General features: G+C 34.9%; 1 protein-coding gene across 2 annotated transcripts in view; it reads left to right on the top strand.

Annotated features, from left to right (window-relative positions):
- Positions 1 to 18,291, top strand: part of VPS13C (vacuolar protein sorting 13 homolog C) — a 190,056-nt gene that overhangs the window by 130,362 nt on the left and 41,403 nt on the right. For both annotated transcript variants that reach the window (XM_025295705.2, XM_025295707.2), the window contains exons 49-61: positions 1,277 to 1,524; positions 2,530 to 2,759; positions 4,297 to 4,389; positions 6,774 to 7,139; positions 7,528 to 7,614; positions 9,260 to 9,415; positions 9,587 to 9,851; positions 10,464 to 10,624; positions 11,913 to 12,034; positions 12,543 to 12,837; positions 14,451 to 14,840; positions 16,249 to 16,353; positions 17,049 to 17,213. In XM_025295705.2, the coding sequence (XP_025151490.2) occupies positions 1,277 to 1,524; positions 2,530 to 2,759; positions 4,297 to 4,389; positions 6,774 to 7,139; positions 7,528 to 7,614; positions 9,260 to 9,415; positions 9,587 to 9,851; positions 10,464 to 10,624; positions 11,913 to 12,034; positions 12,543 to 12,837; positions 14,451 to 14,840; positions 16,249 to 16,353; positions 17,049 to 17,213 (2,683 nt within the window). The remainder of the gene's footprint in view (positions 1 to 1,276; positions 1,525 to 2,529; positions 2,760 to 4,296; positions 4,390 to 6,773; positions 7,140 to 7,527; positions 7,615 to 9,259; positions 9,416 to 9,586; positions 9,852 to 10,463; positions 10,625 to 11,912; positions 12,035 to 12,542; positions 12,838 to 14,450; positions 14,841 to 16,248; positions 16,354 to 17,048; positions 17,214 to 18,291) is intronic.

The following is an 18,291-nucleotide window of genomic DNA, read 5'->3' as shown; positions in this document are numbered from 1 at the left end:
GCTTGGCTTCAGATGGTCAGAAGGGATCTTTTGATCATCATTTTTGGGATTCTCTTCCTTGGGATTATCAATGTAGGTCTTTGGTCATATTTCAGTTTGAAGTGCTTCAAGAAATAGTGCTAATTTCAGGTTCAGTTGCTTTTATGTTTGAATTAAAGGGAAGTTTAATAATATTGTCTTAAAAGTGGGAACTAAGAAAATGTAAGAATTTTAATAGTGAAATTCATGTGTGTGGTTCATTAGTGGTACATTTTTGTAAATTGTTTTCAGTAGGCAGAATCTTTTTTCAAAAAAGCCTTCAATTTATGGATCTTTTGTCTTATTTATTTTGTATATATATTTTAAAACAGTTCTGTAAAATTTCTTTAAAAGTTTTAGGAGATCAACTATACTTAAATTTAAAGAAAAGACTCTACAGGATTAAAAAAAGTTTTAGCAGAAATGGAATCCCTAATTTTCACATTTATCAACTCATTTTTGAAAGAGTAATTCATACCACGCTATTGCAAAGTGAGAGAGACGCAACTTTAGTGGCCTAATTATATTTTTATTTCTTTCACAAATAATGAGATACATAATATTTTTGTTCTTGATTATTTTTGGAGAAGAACTGTTCTGCTGCTTGAGCCCTTTGTGAGCCCTTTGTCTTTCTAAGAGATGAATAAATGAGGGAAGAGTGCTTTCATGCATCCAGCTTTTCTAGTTTGCAAACTTTGTGTCTTGGCAAGGGTGCCTAGCCTAGCAGTCTAGGCACGGGTGATAAAGACCATGCTTCTGTTTCATAGCCTGCTTTTTGCAGCATGCTTGAGGCTGTGTGGAAACTGTCATTGCAGACCCTTGATGAACACTGCCAGATTTGAATTACATGGACTAACTTGGGAGTCAGTTGTATAGGATGATCTTTGGAGATAAATTCCTTCAAGGAGGTTTTATTTTATAAAATAAAGAGGTTGTCTTTTAAATTTTGTGGGGCTACAATAATGTGTTTTGCCAAACTTCCTTTCAGTGGTCATTGATTTGTTTTTCTAGTATTGCGTTATAATTATAAAATGCTCTTATGATTACTTATTACCATGAACCTTGGCTGTGGAGGTTAGGAGACCCTGTCTTGGTTGCTGATTAGCTAATTAGATTGCAGTTAACACTGATCTGTTTTCTATACAAGTTGGAAACTGAAAGGTGAAAGAAAAGCTATTACAAGATACTTAGAAAATTTTTCATCTTTTTAAGTGTTTTAGCAGGAATAAAATAATGAATGTACATAAATTTTTTTCAGAATGATTGATAAGAAGAATGGTCAAGAGAACAACAGTTCTATGATTGACATAAGTTACCAACAAGGCAAAAATGAAAGTCATATTGATGCTGTTCTTGACAAGCTGTATGTATGTGCCAGTGTGGAATTTCTGATGACTGTGGCTGATTTCTTTATCAAGGCTGTACCTCAGAGTCCAGAAAATATGACTAAAGAATCACAGATTCCACTGAAACAAACTGCCTTAGCAAAAATCAAGATGGAGAAAGGTTAGCAGAATTTATTTGTCACAGATGATAACTTGTCTTATATTTTACCAGAATTGCAAACAGGAAAAAAGAGAAATGGAGCATTTAAGAATGTAAAATTACTCTTTCAAATTTAAATATGTTCAGAAGAAAAACCTTAGTAAGCATCAATTTTTGAGAGAGAGGTAGACCCCTAGAGAAGGAAATGGTAACCCACTCCAGTATTTTGCCTGGGAAATTGTATGGACAGAGAAGCCTGGTGGGCTACAGTCTGTGGTGTCAAAGAGAGTCAGACACAACTTAGCGACTAAACAACAACAGGAATAGAAATGTGTATTGGATCAGGGGCCAAGAAGCCTCTGCTCTGGTTCCAGCTCTGCCATTAACATTTCTTTTCTCTGTTAAATTGTAATTGTCTAAGGTCATGCATTTTTCTCTCTAATGTGCAGTTGAGCAGTATTGGAAAACTGCTGTTCACTGGCAAGGTCAGAATTTTATTTTTCCATTTACCTTTCTTAAACAGTAGGTATATGATATCTCTGTATTCATATATACATGTAATGTATTTATACAATAGCTTGTATGACACTGACTATATATGTTAGGGTAAAATCAAAATAAACAAGTAAGGTAGTCTATGTGCTTTTAGCAAGTCTCCTGTCCTCTTCCTGATGTTCCCCTCACCTGTTTTCCCTTCCCTGCTCTTGCAGCATAGTACACACTCCAATGTATATACATGCATTGCATATACGCATTAATTCTGACAAAAAGAAGTTCCAAACAAGATTATTTCTGTTAGGTCAAAGTCATATAACAGAGATCAAGATTGCATTATCCCACATAATCAGCATTAGTTAATAATTATTTATGGTTAGTCCTAACCAATCAGTTATTTATATTGTTACTTTCACCATATCCCTAACAGCAGGATATTAGAAGCAATTTAGAAACTTACAGATAACATATACACAAGTGACAAGATTTACTTTACTAGAACTTTTATGGTTCCCATTTATGTTTCTTCAGATGACTCTCTAAGACCAAATATGATTTTAAACGCCAAGATCACGGATCCAGAAGTGGTTTTTGTTGCCAACCTGACAAAGGCTGATGCTCCTGCTCTAACAGCCTCGTTCCAGTGTGACTTCTTTCTATCAACATCCAAACTTGAACAGATAATGACAGCTTCTGTGGGAGATCTTAAAGTGCTTGCTTGCCCTTTTCTCAGAGAAAAGAGAGGAAAAAATATTACCACAGTAAGAATGACTTTATATCCTAAGCTTGAATTGAAGGATGGCAGAAATGGTTGATTCATAGAATCCTAAAATATGAGGGCTCTATATTTACTCCAGCTTGAGATGATACAGATAAAGATGTGGAATTCCAAAGATGTTAAATGATTTACCCATGTTTGTAGTGACAAAACTATAGACTATTTCCAGACTAATTTTCATTATACCATGTTTTGCTGAGCAGTATTTGAATTTTAGTACATGCAGTCAATATTCCGTTTCAACTGTTGCTTTTATTCACCACTATATATCCAATGAATGACTGAGTGGATGAATGAACCAAACATTCAGTGGAGTCACATGCCCAAAAGAGATTGTTTTTCTTTATTACAAATTAACTTCAATGGTGCTTTCACATTATTGTCAAAAATTGCGATTTTGGTTAAATGAATTAACTATCACACCATTTGGTTTTTAATATTAAATTGATTATTTTATGTTAAAGAGCATCATTATATAATGTGACTTATTTGCAGTGTTGTTTTAAGTTTACAAAAAAATTGATGAATAAAGTGACTTGTGTAAAGAAATACAGTGCTGAGCTTAATCTGTACGTTATCATGAAACATTCTTAAGCGGGATTGTCTTGACATGTCACAGGAAGTTTATATTAATCATTTCTATTTAAAGCTCATCCTAATTTTTTAAAAATGAAAGCTGTTTAGTATTAATTCCCTCATTCAGTTCAGATGCATTTTATTTGTTTCTTTAATGATATTTAACAATATAGGCCTCATAGTTTTAATAAATCATTGAATTTGAAGATTTGCAATCTGTTCTAATAAGGACATTACAGGAAATTCAAGACTGACCTGTTGTTAATCATTGGGAAACTGTTCATTTACCTACCTTACCATATAGTCTTTTTTTAATAAAAATGTTAACAGAACTATTTATTTAGAGTAACAGTTTCAAGTAATTTTGTGATCATAAAAATTATAATGAAATACCTTTTTCATTTACCTCTTTGCAAATGTAAGACCTTGCTTAGATCATTTTTATAGATATCTTTAACGTATATTTTACGCAGGGCATCATTTAAAAGATATTTTGGGCTTCCCTGGTGGCTCATACAGTAAAGAATCTGCCTGCAGTGCAGGACATCTGGGTTCAATTCCTGGGTTGGGAAGATCCCCTGGAGAAGGGAACAGCTGCCCACTCCAGTATTCTAGCCTGGAGAATGCCATAGACAGAGGAGCTTGGTGGCTACAGTCCATGGAGTTGCAAAGAGTTAGACACAACTGAATGACTTTCATTTAAAAGATATTTTAGACTTCTGCTAGTAAATGTGCATTACTACCTAAGAATTTGGCATAAAGGAATTCATCACAACTGCTGAAAGTCCTTTACTGTGATCGTAGACTTGCCAAAGTTTGGAAGAGCCCTCATGAGAAGCTTTCAGATAATTTAATTTGCTTTTCCTTTTAGTAATAGGCGATAGTTAAAGATCTCAAATTAAGTAAGACATGTCCTTAAGTAAATTTCACTTATCTGTTTGTAGGTCTTACAGCCGTGTTCTCTATTTATGAAAAAATATACACAGACATCAGGAAAAGAAAATATAGATATTAAAGTTGAAGAATTTATAATTAAGGTTAGTGCCTATCATATTATTTGGGTGAAAATCAATTTTTATTTTTCTTATCTTTTGATTTGTCTCATGTTTAGAGCACTATGCTAGTCACATATTTAGTAATCAATAAATACCCCTAATCCATTTTTCTTTAATGCAAATGTTTGTTTCTGTTTCTTTGAAAGACTGCAGTTGACCCTTGAGCAATGTGGGGATTAGGAGTGCTTAACTTTATAGTCAAAGACCCTGATATTGGGAAAGATTGAAGGTGGGAGGAGAAGGGGACGACAGAGGATGAGATGGCTGGATGGCATCACTGACTCAATGGACATGAATTTGAGTGAACTCCCAGATGGATGATGGTGATGGACAGGGAGGCCTGGCATGCTGCAGTCCATGGAATCGCAAACAGTCAGATATGACTGAGCAACTGAACTGAACTGAACTTTATAGTCAGGCCTAGGTATATGCAGTTCCTCAGATTTTCCATGTCTGAGGTTCTAAATCTGCAGATGCAAATAGTGTAGTCCATAGTATTTACTATTGAAAATTGGCATATTTAAGTGGACCCTCATGGTTCAGATTCATGTTGTTCAGGGTGAACTATACTTTTAAATGTATACAGATGGTCAGGATAATTTTTATCTAGTATATTTGCTTGTGTGTTGGAGTTTGGGTTTAGGTGGGAAGAACAGAGATGAAGTGGAAAGAGAAGGGAAGGATGGAAAAATGAAGTTGCTGTTATTTTATTTACAGTGTTATTTTTAGGCTTTTATTTGGGGTGCTATTTGGTTGAATTTAATATTTATGTGATTAAATGTTTTATATGTCTTATAAAATATTTTAATGACATGTATGCTAGAAATAAAGTATTAGAATTTTTTTATCTCTTACCTTTGAAGTATTGAAAAAGCAATCTGTTCTCCAATGCCTTTCACATTCTCTAAGTATGACCTCTTGGTCAATTACAAATGAAAAGTACAGAACACTTTATAAAATCTGTTTCTCTCTCTGTTCAAGGGACACAAATTTGAGGTGGTTAATAGCAATTCTGATAGTAGCTTTATTATTTAAGTAAATAGTGAATAGTGAATAAATCAAGGTTCAAAATAATGTCATTTGAATTACCATGTAAATAACAATTTAGTTTTCTCTCAGTGTAGTTGGTCTTGGGTGGTATTTTGTTGAGACTACACTACTAAATGGGGAGAAAACTTGAATTTGTATGCACTTTGAGACACTGGGTTAAGATGCTGAGGGACTGTTTTTCCATGTATATCACTTTACATATATATATATATATACACACACACACACACATACACTTACATGTATATATATTTATACATATATATATGTGTATATATATATTGTATATATATATATATATAAAGGTGCAGGTTTGAAAAATCCTTTAAGGTCTTGAAGGGGTGATCCCATATATCTGAGGAGAATGGTATAGTGGAATTGGGACTAAGAGGACTAGTTATAGGTTACATTAACAAGGCAAGGCAAAAAAGGATTCGGTTGACAGATAAGTTTGGGAAGCACCACATACTAGATCCTTCTTTTGGTGATGTAATCATATTTCTTTAGGATATTAAATAAGTAAGTATTGTAAGAAGTCAACATTGAAACGATCCACTTAAATTATTGCTCAAACTTTGGAAAGTCATGGGTAACTAATTGATGAGGTGTCAGGTCACAAAGAGGTTTGTGTCCTTAACTAAGAGAGATCTAATCTTATCCTGAAAGTGAGGGGGAGTTGTTGAAGATTTTATTAAGCGTAGAATGACATGTTCAGATTTGGGTTTTAGAAAAATCATGTGGAGGGTGGGCTGAGATGGTGTTCACCAGACATGGAAGACATCATCATGGAAGACGTAAGAACCAAGGCACAGTGATTCGAATGAAGAGGTGAGCAAAGAAACTGTACAAAGATGGTAGGAGGTGGACTCTTCATGTCTTCATGTGAAAGGGGTTCCATGGTGAGTCTCAGGTTTCCTGTTTCAGTGAGACCAGTGAAAACCATGTGTGTATATCTTGGTGAGGATCACACAGTTGGTTTAGTTAATGCAGCTGGTTGAAAAATTCAGTTACCCTTCTGCATTTTTCTCTTCACATAACACTATTTGCCTCTGAATTAATTGATTTAACTTTAGGTTTCAACAGTTGACATGCATGTTAGTTACTGAATTCTAGAACAAGTTGAGCAGAAATCCCTGGCTTGAGGTCAGTTGACTGGATGTGTGATTTTGTGTGTGCTCTCTTTTGTATTCCTTAGTTATACAGTTGATATATTCAAATTTTTAATTAGTTACTTAAATTTTTTTGCATTATGTATTCATTCTTCTCATCTGGGAAAGAATTTACTCTGAATTTTTTTCTGCTTTTTTTTTTTAAAGATTTCACCCATAATTCTTAATACCGTGATGACAATAATGGCTGCTATGTCCCCAAAGACAAAAGAAGATGAATCCAAAGATACATCTAAGGAAACGGAAAATCTCTGGGACATCAGATCTATTAGTGATTGCAACTCTTGGTTTCTTGGTGTTGACATGGGCACAGAATTAACAGAAAGCTTCAGAGATGTTGAAAATCAGTCGATAGAGGAAAATTGTGCTGTTGTTGTTGAGTCAGTTCAAGTTACCTTAGAATGTGGCCTTGGGCATCGAACTGTACCTTTATTATTGGCAGAGTCTAAGTTTTCAGGAAATATTAAAAATTGGACTTCCCTAATGGCTGCTTCTGCTGACATGACATTAGAGGTATGACCGCATTAATTATTACCTTCCTGCAGAGGCAACTTCTTAAAAGTACAACTGATGAATTAAGAAGAGAGCTTTTTTTGTGTGCATGATCATAGCAAGTATACATATGAATAGATAATACAGTCTAATATTTAATTTGTTGATGTATAATACTGTTTATTTGGCCATCATTTTTAAAGAGTTCTTTTGCTAAATAATTTGTTTTTGAAGCCAAGAGAGTAGAATAAAATGCACCTTCTTTATGTATATTCTTTGTGTCTTTAGTATGTTTTTAAAATGGTTATTGACATATTACATTACTTAGTATTTTTATACTGGTTATGGAAATATGTAGTTAAAGTTTAAAGACTCTCATTATAATTCTGTTAATTCTGTGCCTTTCCAGGTTCATTATTACAATGAGACCCATGCTGTTTGGGAGCCACTGATTGAGAGAGTGGAGGAGAAAAGACCGTGGAATTTAAGCCTTGCTGTAAGGAAATCATAAAATATCATTGTGTACATTAATTTACATATATTCTTTTAAAAGGTTCAGAGATTCTTAAGATGTAGTCCAGGATCCTTCAGACCCTTTTAGAGGACACTAGGATCAAAATTCTTTTCATAATAACATCCAGTCATTGTATATCATTTTCATTCTCATTCTCTCATAAGCAAACAGTGGAATTTCCCAAAGAACATGTAATTTTGCAACAGATTGTATACAGAATTAGAAATGAGAGACCACCTGTCTTCTATTTTTTTTTTTAACTTTTTATTTTGTATTGGGGTATAGCCAATTAACAATGTTGGATAATTTCAGGTGAACAGCAAAGGGACTCAGCCATACGCATGCATGTATTCATTCTCCCTCAAACTCCCCTCCCATCCAAGCTGCCGTATAACATTGAGTTAAGTTCCATGTGCTGTACAGTAGGTCCTTGTTGATTATCCATTTTGACTATCCACCTGTCTTCTCCTAAGGTTTGCCCTAAAGAGATTTGTAAATGCCCTTCTCACTATGTATTTTTAACAGTTATTTTTCACTAAAATATTATTAACATGTAAATGTTAGTTTTAAATGAATATTTAAAAATTTCTCAGTTTTTAGTTTTTTTAGAATCAATTGACATGAGTGTGAGCAAACTCCAGGAGATAGTGAAGGGCAGGAAGACTGGTGTACTACAGTCCACGGTGTCACAAAGAGTCGGACATGACTGAGTGACTGAGTAGCAACAGCAGCTTTAGTTTCTCATAGAGTACATACTGATAGATAATAGCCCACATAAATGAATCTCTTTAGGATCCTCAATCATTTTAAGACACCGAAAGACTCAAGAACTGCTCTTCTGGTTCATGAATTCTTTATGTTACCTCTTTATGGTACTTCTTGAAAACCCTTCAGAGTCCTAGATACTGAAGCTCGTCTTTCTAGATTAACAGGAACATACTTTTATACCCTTCACAAATGATCCCATCACATTTCTCTGGGGCAGCCTGACTCAAGTGTGAGGCATTGAAATTGGTTCAGCAATTTCTTATTTTAAAGATGAGCAGTCACTTAACCTATGTCCCCGATTTCCTCTCAGTAAAGTAGAAATAATATTTCTGACCTAGCCTTCTTTGGTGTAGGTGGGCTAACAAAGGAAGTTTTATAAGATATTTGAAATGCCTTTAGAATAAAAGCTATGATGGAGTCTGATGACTGATTGGAAGCTTATTGTATTACTTATTTATAGGTATTACTGGTAAAAAGTAGAAAAAATTCCAGGTGTTACTTCCAGTGCAGATAAGTTTAGATTTCAGTGTCCTCTTAGAGTGTTCATTAGCATAAAATGAGCAATCAGTCAGGTGACTCTAGGTAAATAGCTTTCTGTAGAGAATAGACCAGAGACAACTATCATAACTTCCTTGGAGTGCTTCCATGGCGCAGTTCTAAACATTTCCCTACGTGTGGATTACACACTGAAAGAAAGAATGTTGATCTGTGCTAAGTCAAGGTGAAGCACTGAATATGTTTGAGAATTTTGAGGAGCCTTGACATTAAGTGGCAAAGTTAGAAGAATTTAACTCTGTCAAGAGTATTTTAATTTTATTATTCATTGGCTGATAAATTTGTTATGTATTTACCCTCGTAGGTAAAGAAGAATCCAGTCCAAGATAAAACTTTGATGCCAGGAGATGATTTTATTGCAATTCCTGAGCCACAAACAGAAATTGATATTTCTTCAGGAGATACAATGAATATAACAATATCCAAAAGCTGTCTTAATGTTTTCAACAATTTAGCAAAAGTATGTTTAGTTCTTGGTTGCAGTATGTCAAATCGAATTTAAATTGAAATGTGTGTGTTATTTTTCTGTGTCATCAGCATTAGTTTCTAAAAATTATATAGTCATAATTTAGTTTTTTAAAAAAACTTGTAGTTTGCAAATATTTAATTGTGATGTTGTGTTCTTTTTCAGGGTTTTTCAGAGGGCACTGCTTCTACTTTTGATTACTCTTTAAAAGACAGGGCTCCTTTTACAGTAACGAATTCTGTAGGTGTTCCCATTAAGGTGCAGCCCAATCATAATCTCAGAGTGATGGGCTGCCCTGAGAAAAGTGATGTGTGTGATGTTGATGCTGGTCAGATTCTGGAATTGGAATATGCCACTATGGAACCTTCACGTCAAGGGAAACTGTCTATACTCAGCCGTCAAGAGAGCTCCCTCTTCTCTTTGACCTTTGGTATGCTGTATTATTTTATTTTTAAGGGCATCTTTAGAAGTACTGGTATCAGCTTATTTTTGGTAAAATATGGAAAAATATTTTGCTGCAGATTTCTAAAGGCTTGAAACAGTTGACAAACTTTTGTTTTCTTTCTCTAAGCTTGAGAAAATTAAACTTGATTAATTTAAAAATTACCTTAAAGAGCTAAATTATCTCTATACGCTTAAATAGTGCAGTATGCCATATGCTTCAGAAAGGACGGGAGTTCAGTGAGGAGTGAAAGTAACTACATTCAGATGTCTCAGAATGTTGACAGTAATTATCACCATTTCAGAAAACAAGATGATTTTTATTGTTTTTTAGAGTTGGGAAAGTAAGGAACGAACTGGGTCTTGTTTGTTTTAATACACACAAAACCTCCACCTCAGGAGAAATCGTTTTGGGTCAGAAAATGTTATAACAATAAAGAGTTTCCTTTCTTTGTTAGCTCCTGTGTCTTAGACAAGAATTTTGTGTAGTCATCATTTCTAGTCATGAGGAAGAATACGCTTGTTGTTATTTTGAGGTGTTGCTGTTGATCCTGTCTTATAAAAGTTTGCGTAAATTAGTATTTGGAATGCTCTGCCTTAGCACCTCATGGATATACAGAAGTAACCCAAGTCCCAATTGCCAGACCTGGACGGCAGCTGTATAATGTATGGAATCCTAATACCAGTCATTTTGACTCACTCGTGGTACAAATTGACGCAACTGAAGGGAATAAAGTAATTACTGTTCGTTCTCCTCTCCAGGTAATGCATTAAGTGAATTGTGTTCCTTTTAGTATATCAAGAAATACTAAATCACTTGGCTGACCATGGGAATGTAATAAAACTTCATTTTATTATAGGTCATTACTGATTTTCAGAAATGAATAATAGTTTAAATTGGCTGCTGTTTCCTGTCCAACTTACTTTTGTAACATTCTTCATTTTAAATATCTCATAAAATGCTCTTGTTAGTTTAAAGTCGATTATTGTTGTCTCCTGGGTTTAAAATTAATGAAACGTTTTGTCTATTCCTTGGAAGATTCAAAACTGAGGAGTATTGTAGTAATAGCTGGTGGTCAAATAAGATTACATTCCGTTCTCTTTGTATTGCATTTTTCAAGTATGTGTGAAGGAATATTGGAATGATCTCCCCAGAAAAAATAATTCAGCATGTTAACCTGTATAAATATTTTTTTCACTTTTAAGACTATTAATTTTTCTTTTTCTGTGTGTTATAACAGATTTCAGCATATGGTCAGCAAAAGAACATTTCTTCTTACCTAGAAAATTAGATGAAAATGAAAGGATTTCAAGTTCTGGTCCTTGTTATCTCTCAGTTTGCTATTAGGTCCTACCTATATTACATTACGGAGAAGGCAATGGCACCCCACTCCAATACTCTTGCCTGGAAAATCCCATGGATGGTGGAGCCTGGTGGGCTGCAGTCCATGGGGTCGCTAAGAGTCAGACACGACTGAGCGACTTCACTTTCACTTTTCACTTTCATGCATTGGAGAAGGAAATGACAACCCACTCCAGTGTTCTTGCCTGAAGAATCCCAGGGACGGGGGAGCCTGGTGGGCTACCTTCAATGGGGTTGTACAAAGTCAGACATGACTGAAGCGACTTAGCAGCAGCAGCATATTACATTGAAGTTAAGGAAGAACTATACCATATTTATTTACCTCATTTTTCCTTTGCTATCCTTTTGTGTTTAGTCATATAGTACTTTGAGAAAAGGTTATAATGAAGAAAATATTATGGCTGAAGTCTTCAAAGATTAATACATATTTGAAAGATTATAATGTATACTAAAATTCAGTATGTAATATGTGAACATGTGACTATCGTAATAATTCTTAGCTTCCATTTAACAGCAAATTTCAGATATATAGCACTTAAATAAGTAAAAGTTTTCAATTACCATAAAAGTATCTTCCAATTTTGGGCTTGCAGTTTTTTAGATCTAAATGTAATTGTGTGCAGCTCACAGTTTTCTTTTTGAATGTCTACATCTTTTTAAACAACTTGTATGTTTTTTGTCCAACAGATTAAAAACCATTTTTCTATTGCTTTCATCATCTATAAATATGTTAAGAATGTGAAGCTGTTGGAGCGCATTGGAATAGCCAGACCTGAAGAGGAGTTCCATGTTCCTTTAGATTCATATAGGTAGATACTTCCTTGAATATATTAAACTATGAAAGATTCATTATGTATATTTTTAATTCTGTGAATTAGCAACTGTATTCTGGGAAAAAAGTAAAACATCTGTATTCTACAATAACAATAATTCTTACTATCTAAAGATCTATAAAATCCAATTTTAAGACATATGGAGAATTATATTTAATTATTATTGAATTTGCCAAATGAAACTTTTTCATTTGTGTATTTGATGTTTCAGAATTTTATAAGGCTTATTAGATTGTCTTTGTATTTGAAATTAACTTTTTTTTTAGTTGTCATTTTTTACAGAGTAGTTTTTCTCAGAAGGTGCCTCTGTGAGTCAGCTGTGTGACTTTGGGCAAGTTTCTTAACTTTTCTTAGCTTTGTTTTTCTTATCTATAGAAATAGGAATAAGAGTACTTGTCTTGTAGAGTCATCAAGAAGAGTCAATTGAATTCTTTTTCTTAAGTTCTCAGTAAAAAATTTTTTCCCACTCTGTTTTTTCCTTTAGATGTCAGTTGTTCATTCAGCCAGCTGGTATCTTAGAGCATCAGTACAAAGAATCCACCACTTATATTTCCTGGAAGGAAGAGCTTCATCGGAGCAAAGAAGTCAGATGCATGCTGCAGTGTCCATCAACAGAAATGAACTTCTTACCTCTCATAGTCAACACAGTTGCTGTGCCTGATGAATTGAGCTATATAAGTACACAGGCGGAAGACTGGGATCCCGCTTACATCATTCACCTTTACCCTACTGTCACCTTGCGAAATTTTCTCCCATATTCTCTAAGATACTTACTTGAGGTATGTCTTTTGCATTTTTTTAAAATTCTATTTGCTTTACAATATTGTATTGGTTTCTGCCATACATCAACATGCATCAGCCACAAGTATACATATATGCCCCCTGTTTTGCATTTTGTTTGACTTTTATTACTGCATGGAGTGAATTCTTTTTCTTTTTAATGGTATTTTTGTTGAGGTCAGTGTTTTACATCACATACTTGTAATGCTTTAATAGTAATAATAATAGCAAAAATTGGTATAGCATCTACTTTGTGCCAGCCACTAGTTCATGTATTTTTACATGCATTATTTAGTCCAAACAATAACTTCCCCAAGAAGTTGCTACTATTTGACCCATTTTACACATGAGGAAACTGAGTCACAGAGGGGTTAAGTGACAGGCTCAGAATCCTGCATCTAACAAATGGTAGAACTGAGATTTGAACCGAAGCAATGTGATTCCTTGTTCTTCACCACTGAACTCTGCTGCATCTGCTATAAATTAATAATTATAATCATCTCTTTATTATCTAAGTGCAGTTCTCTTAGCTAAAGTACAGAAGAGCACCAGTGAGAAAATACTTCATCTTAATTTATTATGAAGTTAAAGTTTTTTAAAGTGATGATTATTTAGTTCAGATTTATTTTAAAGTGATGATTATTTGGTTCAAGATGAACCAAAAAATAATTACGGTCTGTCCTAAGAAGTATTAGGGAACATTTTCTAGTAATGAAGTATAGTATATGCTTTTAAATTTGTTCATGCCACAACATTTCAAAATACAAAAATCTGAATAGTATTTGGAACCTAAATTGATTTTCTTTATGTGACAGGAAGCCACCCTTGACTTGTGGAGACTAAAATTAATTAGATGACCTAGGTAGTATTTATTTAGTAAGCTCTTGCCCAGATATTTAAGAGTCTGCCTGCAGCACAGGAGACCCAGGTTTGATCCCTGGGTCAGGAAGATCCCTTGGAGAAGGAAATGGCAACCAACTCCAGTATTCTTGCCTGAAAAAAATCCCATGGGTGGAGGAGCCTGGCAGGCTATAGTCCATGGGGTTGCAAAGAGTTGGACACAACTGAGCTACTTCACTTTCATTTTCAAGTAGTATTTATACAAGAGAAGCTGTTGGTAAGGAAGCCTAGTTTATTATATTGCCATTACTCATTTTTAAAGTAGGTTCCACCTTAGATAGCTTGTCAGAATAGTTTGACATCACTTTCCTTTTATATTTGTATGAGAACCATTAAGTGTAGAATGTGAATAAAGGATGAAGCTGAAGCACAGGCTGTTATGTGGCTCGTGTAATGACATATCTCTTAATGGAAATTGCCAGTGTTCTTGAATCCAGCCTTAGATTCTTGACATGGGTCTGAGTTTTTCTCAAAACTAACAGCCATTGGCCCGATGATAGCTGAATGACAGCTTCTGCCTTTGGCTATGTTACAGTGTTTTCTTTTTAGTCCTTAGTAGTTGTTGGATATTCATAATATGTAAAGATGGTACCTTGAAGAGTTCTCAGTTAATGTGAATCTGGTAGGTAATTTAGTATTTGTATAAGATAGGGAAGTTATTGCAGAGATTTTTTTTAATTGGTAAGCAAATTTAGTTTTTGTTTGTTTTTAGGGAACAGCAGAAACTCATGAGCTGACCGAAGGCAGTACAAGCAATGTTCTACATTCGCGAATCAGTGGAGAAATAATGGAATTAGTTCTGGTGAAATATCAGGGCAAAAACTGGAATGGACATTTCCGTATATGCAATACCCTTCCCGAATTCTTCCTTGTGTGTTTTTCTTCTGACTCCGCAGAAACGTTGACAGTTGACCTGTCGATACATGTCAAGCGAATTGGCAGCCAGATGGAGCTCTCCATTTTCAGTCCCTACTGGCTAATCAACAAGACTTCTCGGGTTCTCCAGTATCGTGCAGAAGATACGCATGTGAAACATCCAGCTGATTTTAGGGATATTGTTTTATTCTCTTTCAAGAAGAAGAACATTTTTAGTAAAAATAAGGTGCGTTTTTGTCAATAAAACAAATTGTTCAGTGTCACTGGTATGCATTAGATCCAAGACTACTTTTAAGGAATACATGATTAATTGGGGTATTATAAACTAACAACAATAGTGTCCCAAAGCTGAGGTGTCTTTTTCTCCAGTGCCCCTAGAATTAGTTCTGTTCTTGACATAGTGCCAAGTGGAAAGCTTGACTTTATGTAGGTTACCGGTGATGCAATGGCATTTCAAAAGAGAGAGCAGTTGAATTTGGTTTATTTTAACTGAGCCTCATATGTATGAAGGATTAAGGCGGGCCTTCGAGAGAAAAACAAAGCCTAAGGCCTGATCTGATCATTTTTGCTCTGGTTGCTTCTTTCCTTTGCAAACTCACATCTTGATATTGCTTTTGTGTAGCTGCACTTGCTTAGAATGTCTTTTGCCCTACGCTTTCCCTGCCTGCTTCTTGTTTTCTCGTTATCACTGTTCATGCTTTGACATTCTGCTCCAGCCTGACATGTGTGAAAGATTTTCTGATCATCTAAAGCAGAGCTAGATATCCCATGCATGTTCTATTAGAGCAGTGCTTCTCAGTCTCAATCTCAGTGTGTAACAGAGTCACCTAGAGAGCTTTGAAAACAGACTGCTGAGCCAAGCCCCCATAGTGCAGTTCAGTAGGTCTGAATAGGGCCTGAGACCATACTTTGAGAACCTCTGTCATAAAGTGTTGATTAATGCTTGATATTGTACCTGTTTGTGTGTCTGACCTTTGGTTGTACTCAGGTTTTTATCATCTGCTGGGTAGATGGAGGTTAATACAGGAGCAGAATTAGATCTCTTCTGTAAAACTTTACCTTTTCCCATAGCCATAAGTAAGCTTTTTATCCTGTCAGTTTGATAGGATTTTATCCCTCTTATGTGGCTGTTATCACATTGTCTTGCATTATAATTATTAGTGTGTATTTCCTGTCTCTGTTTAGTTGGAAGCTTATTGAGGACAGGTATTGTGTCTTCCATTCTGCTTATCAAAACACTTTTCATTGTTTGCTGAATAATAAAAGCATAAATTTCCTGTGTGTGCTAAAAGTTTAAGAATTCATTAGCTCTATATAAAAAACCTAACACTGGAAAATATCACTTTACATTTTAATTCCTTCCTAAGTAACAGAAGGTCTCATTGGTACACGTCTTTAAATTCATCATACTCATCGCAGAGGTGAATGCAAAGGGAACTTTAGAGCTCTGCTTTTATTGTATTGTCCCCTAGAGTTCCTGTGGTTCTCTTACCCATGTGCAGCATGCCTTTGATAATACTTTTCTTTGTCTCATGTTATTAAATACATTTCTAGTGGTCTAGCACCTATCCATCAAATAAAATTAGTACAGTGTTTTAGATTTCTTATATGATTGTCTGTGTTCTCTGGTGTAGGTACAGTTAAAAATTTCAACTAGTTCGTGGTCCAATGGCTTTTCATTGGATACAGTGGGAAGTTACGGATGTGTGAAGTGTCCTGCCAACAACATGGAATACCTGGTAAGGTTTTGCTTGCTTATTTACCTCTGATTTCACTCACATTTTCTTCACTAAATAAGCTGGAAATCCTCAGGGGTATAGAAATGTGAATTCAAAGTATTACATGGAGGATGTCTACTATTACGTTATGTCTGTCTACTTATTTCTAGTACAGTTAGTATCAAAGCACAGCCTAAATTTGTCAAAGTTTAAGACAGTGATTTGAATACATTTAAGGAAGGAATTTGGTAAGTATTCAGAATTACTAGAATCCACATCCATACCACTCCCTGCCAAAAAGTCTTAAATCTTAAATTTCACTGCAACAATTTGAATAATCTGATACTAGTTCACTTGTTTTATTACCTCTTTAAAATTTTTATTTCATTTTATTGATAGCAGAGAGAATAAAGCAGCAAAGGAAACTGTACACTGATTTTAAAACAATTTATTTTGGAATGTTACTACGAGTCATCATTTGTTAAATTACTGATTGATATTTCTTGAATTGGTTTCTGCTGGTCCCAGACTAAGGAACTGAAATTTTTCTTCTTAGTGAGAAGATAGTCATGGAATATGGTTCTTTTTAGTTACTTTATTTTTTTAAGAAATCCTATTTTAAAATACTTGAAGAAGACTGTGAGTGAATTGCTGTGTGTGTTTCAAGGTGTGTAAAGTACTGGGAAATGATAAACTTGTTTGTTTCCTTTCCACAGGTTGGTGTCAGCATCAAAATGAGCAGTTTTAATCTTACACGAATAGTCACTTTGACTCCCTTTTATACCATTGAGAACAAGTCATCATTAGAACTGGAAGTTGGTGAGATTGCATCTGATGGCTCACCGCCGACTAATAAATGGAACTACATTGCTTCTTCAGAGGTAATAATTTTCCTTTAATATAATTGGCTCCGAAAATGTACAAGTAAATATCGACATGTAAATAAGAATTATATATCTCTCTGTCATAATCATTTTGCTACCATATTTGTGTGTTAAAATTTATGACAGCCAGCTTAGAAAGACTTCCCTTTCATACTATAAGCATATGTTAAAAAGAAGAAAGAATTGTTTCTAATATTTATCACTAGTCTAGTCTAGACTGTTAACACTCATTTTATGGTTCTTCCTATGTGTATAAATGTGGATATGTACTGTAAAATGTACATATAAATAATGTACTATTCTGTCAGTAGTCAAGATAATGTCTTTATATTCAAGAAGCATCCAATCTTGGAAGGCTTAAGACTCTCTTAAATTAATACATAGAGAAGAAGATAATATATGGCAAGCTACTGGAGGCAGGTTATGTGGTCTGGTACTCCCATCTCTTAAATAATTTTCCACAGTTTGTTGTGATTCACATAGTCAAAGGCTTTGGCATAGTCAGTGAAGCAGAAGTAGATGTTTTTCTGCAACTGTCTTGCTTTTTTGATAATCCAGCAGATGTTGGCAATTTGATCTCTGGTTCCTATGCCTTTTCTAAATCCACCTTGAACGTCTGGAAGTTCATGGTTCATGTACTGTTGAAGCTTGCTTGGAGAAATTTTAGCATTACTTTGCTAGCGTGTGAGATGAGTTCAGTTGTATGGTAGTTTGAACATTCTTTGGCATGGCCTTTCTTTGAGGTTGGAATGAAAACTGACCTATTCCAGTCCTGTGGCCACTGCTGAGTTTTCCAAATTTGCTGGCATATTGAGTATAGCACTTTCACAGCATCATCTTTTAGGATTTGAAATAGCTCTACTAGAATTCCATCACCTCCACTAGCTTTGTTCCTAGTGATGCTTCCTAAGGCCCACTTGATGAAGCAACAGTTAGAAGCGGACGTGGAACAACAGACTGTTTCCAGATTGGGAAAGGAGTGCATCAAGGCTGTATATTGTCACCCTGCCTACTTAACTTCTATGCAGAGTACCTCATGTGAAACGCCAGGCTGGATGAAGCACAAGCTGGAATC

Source organism: Bubalus bubalis, chromosome 11 (assembly GCF_019923935.1).
Source record: "Bubalus bubalis isolate 160015118507 breed Murrah chromosome 11, NDDB_SH_1, whole genome shotgun sequence".
NCBI classification, from domain to species: Eukaryota; Metazoa; Chordata; class Mammalia; order Artiodactyla; family Bovidae; genus Bubalus; species Bubalus bubalis.
This window is presented reverse-complemented; position numbering and strand designations above follow the sequence as displayed.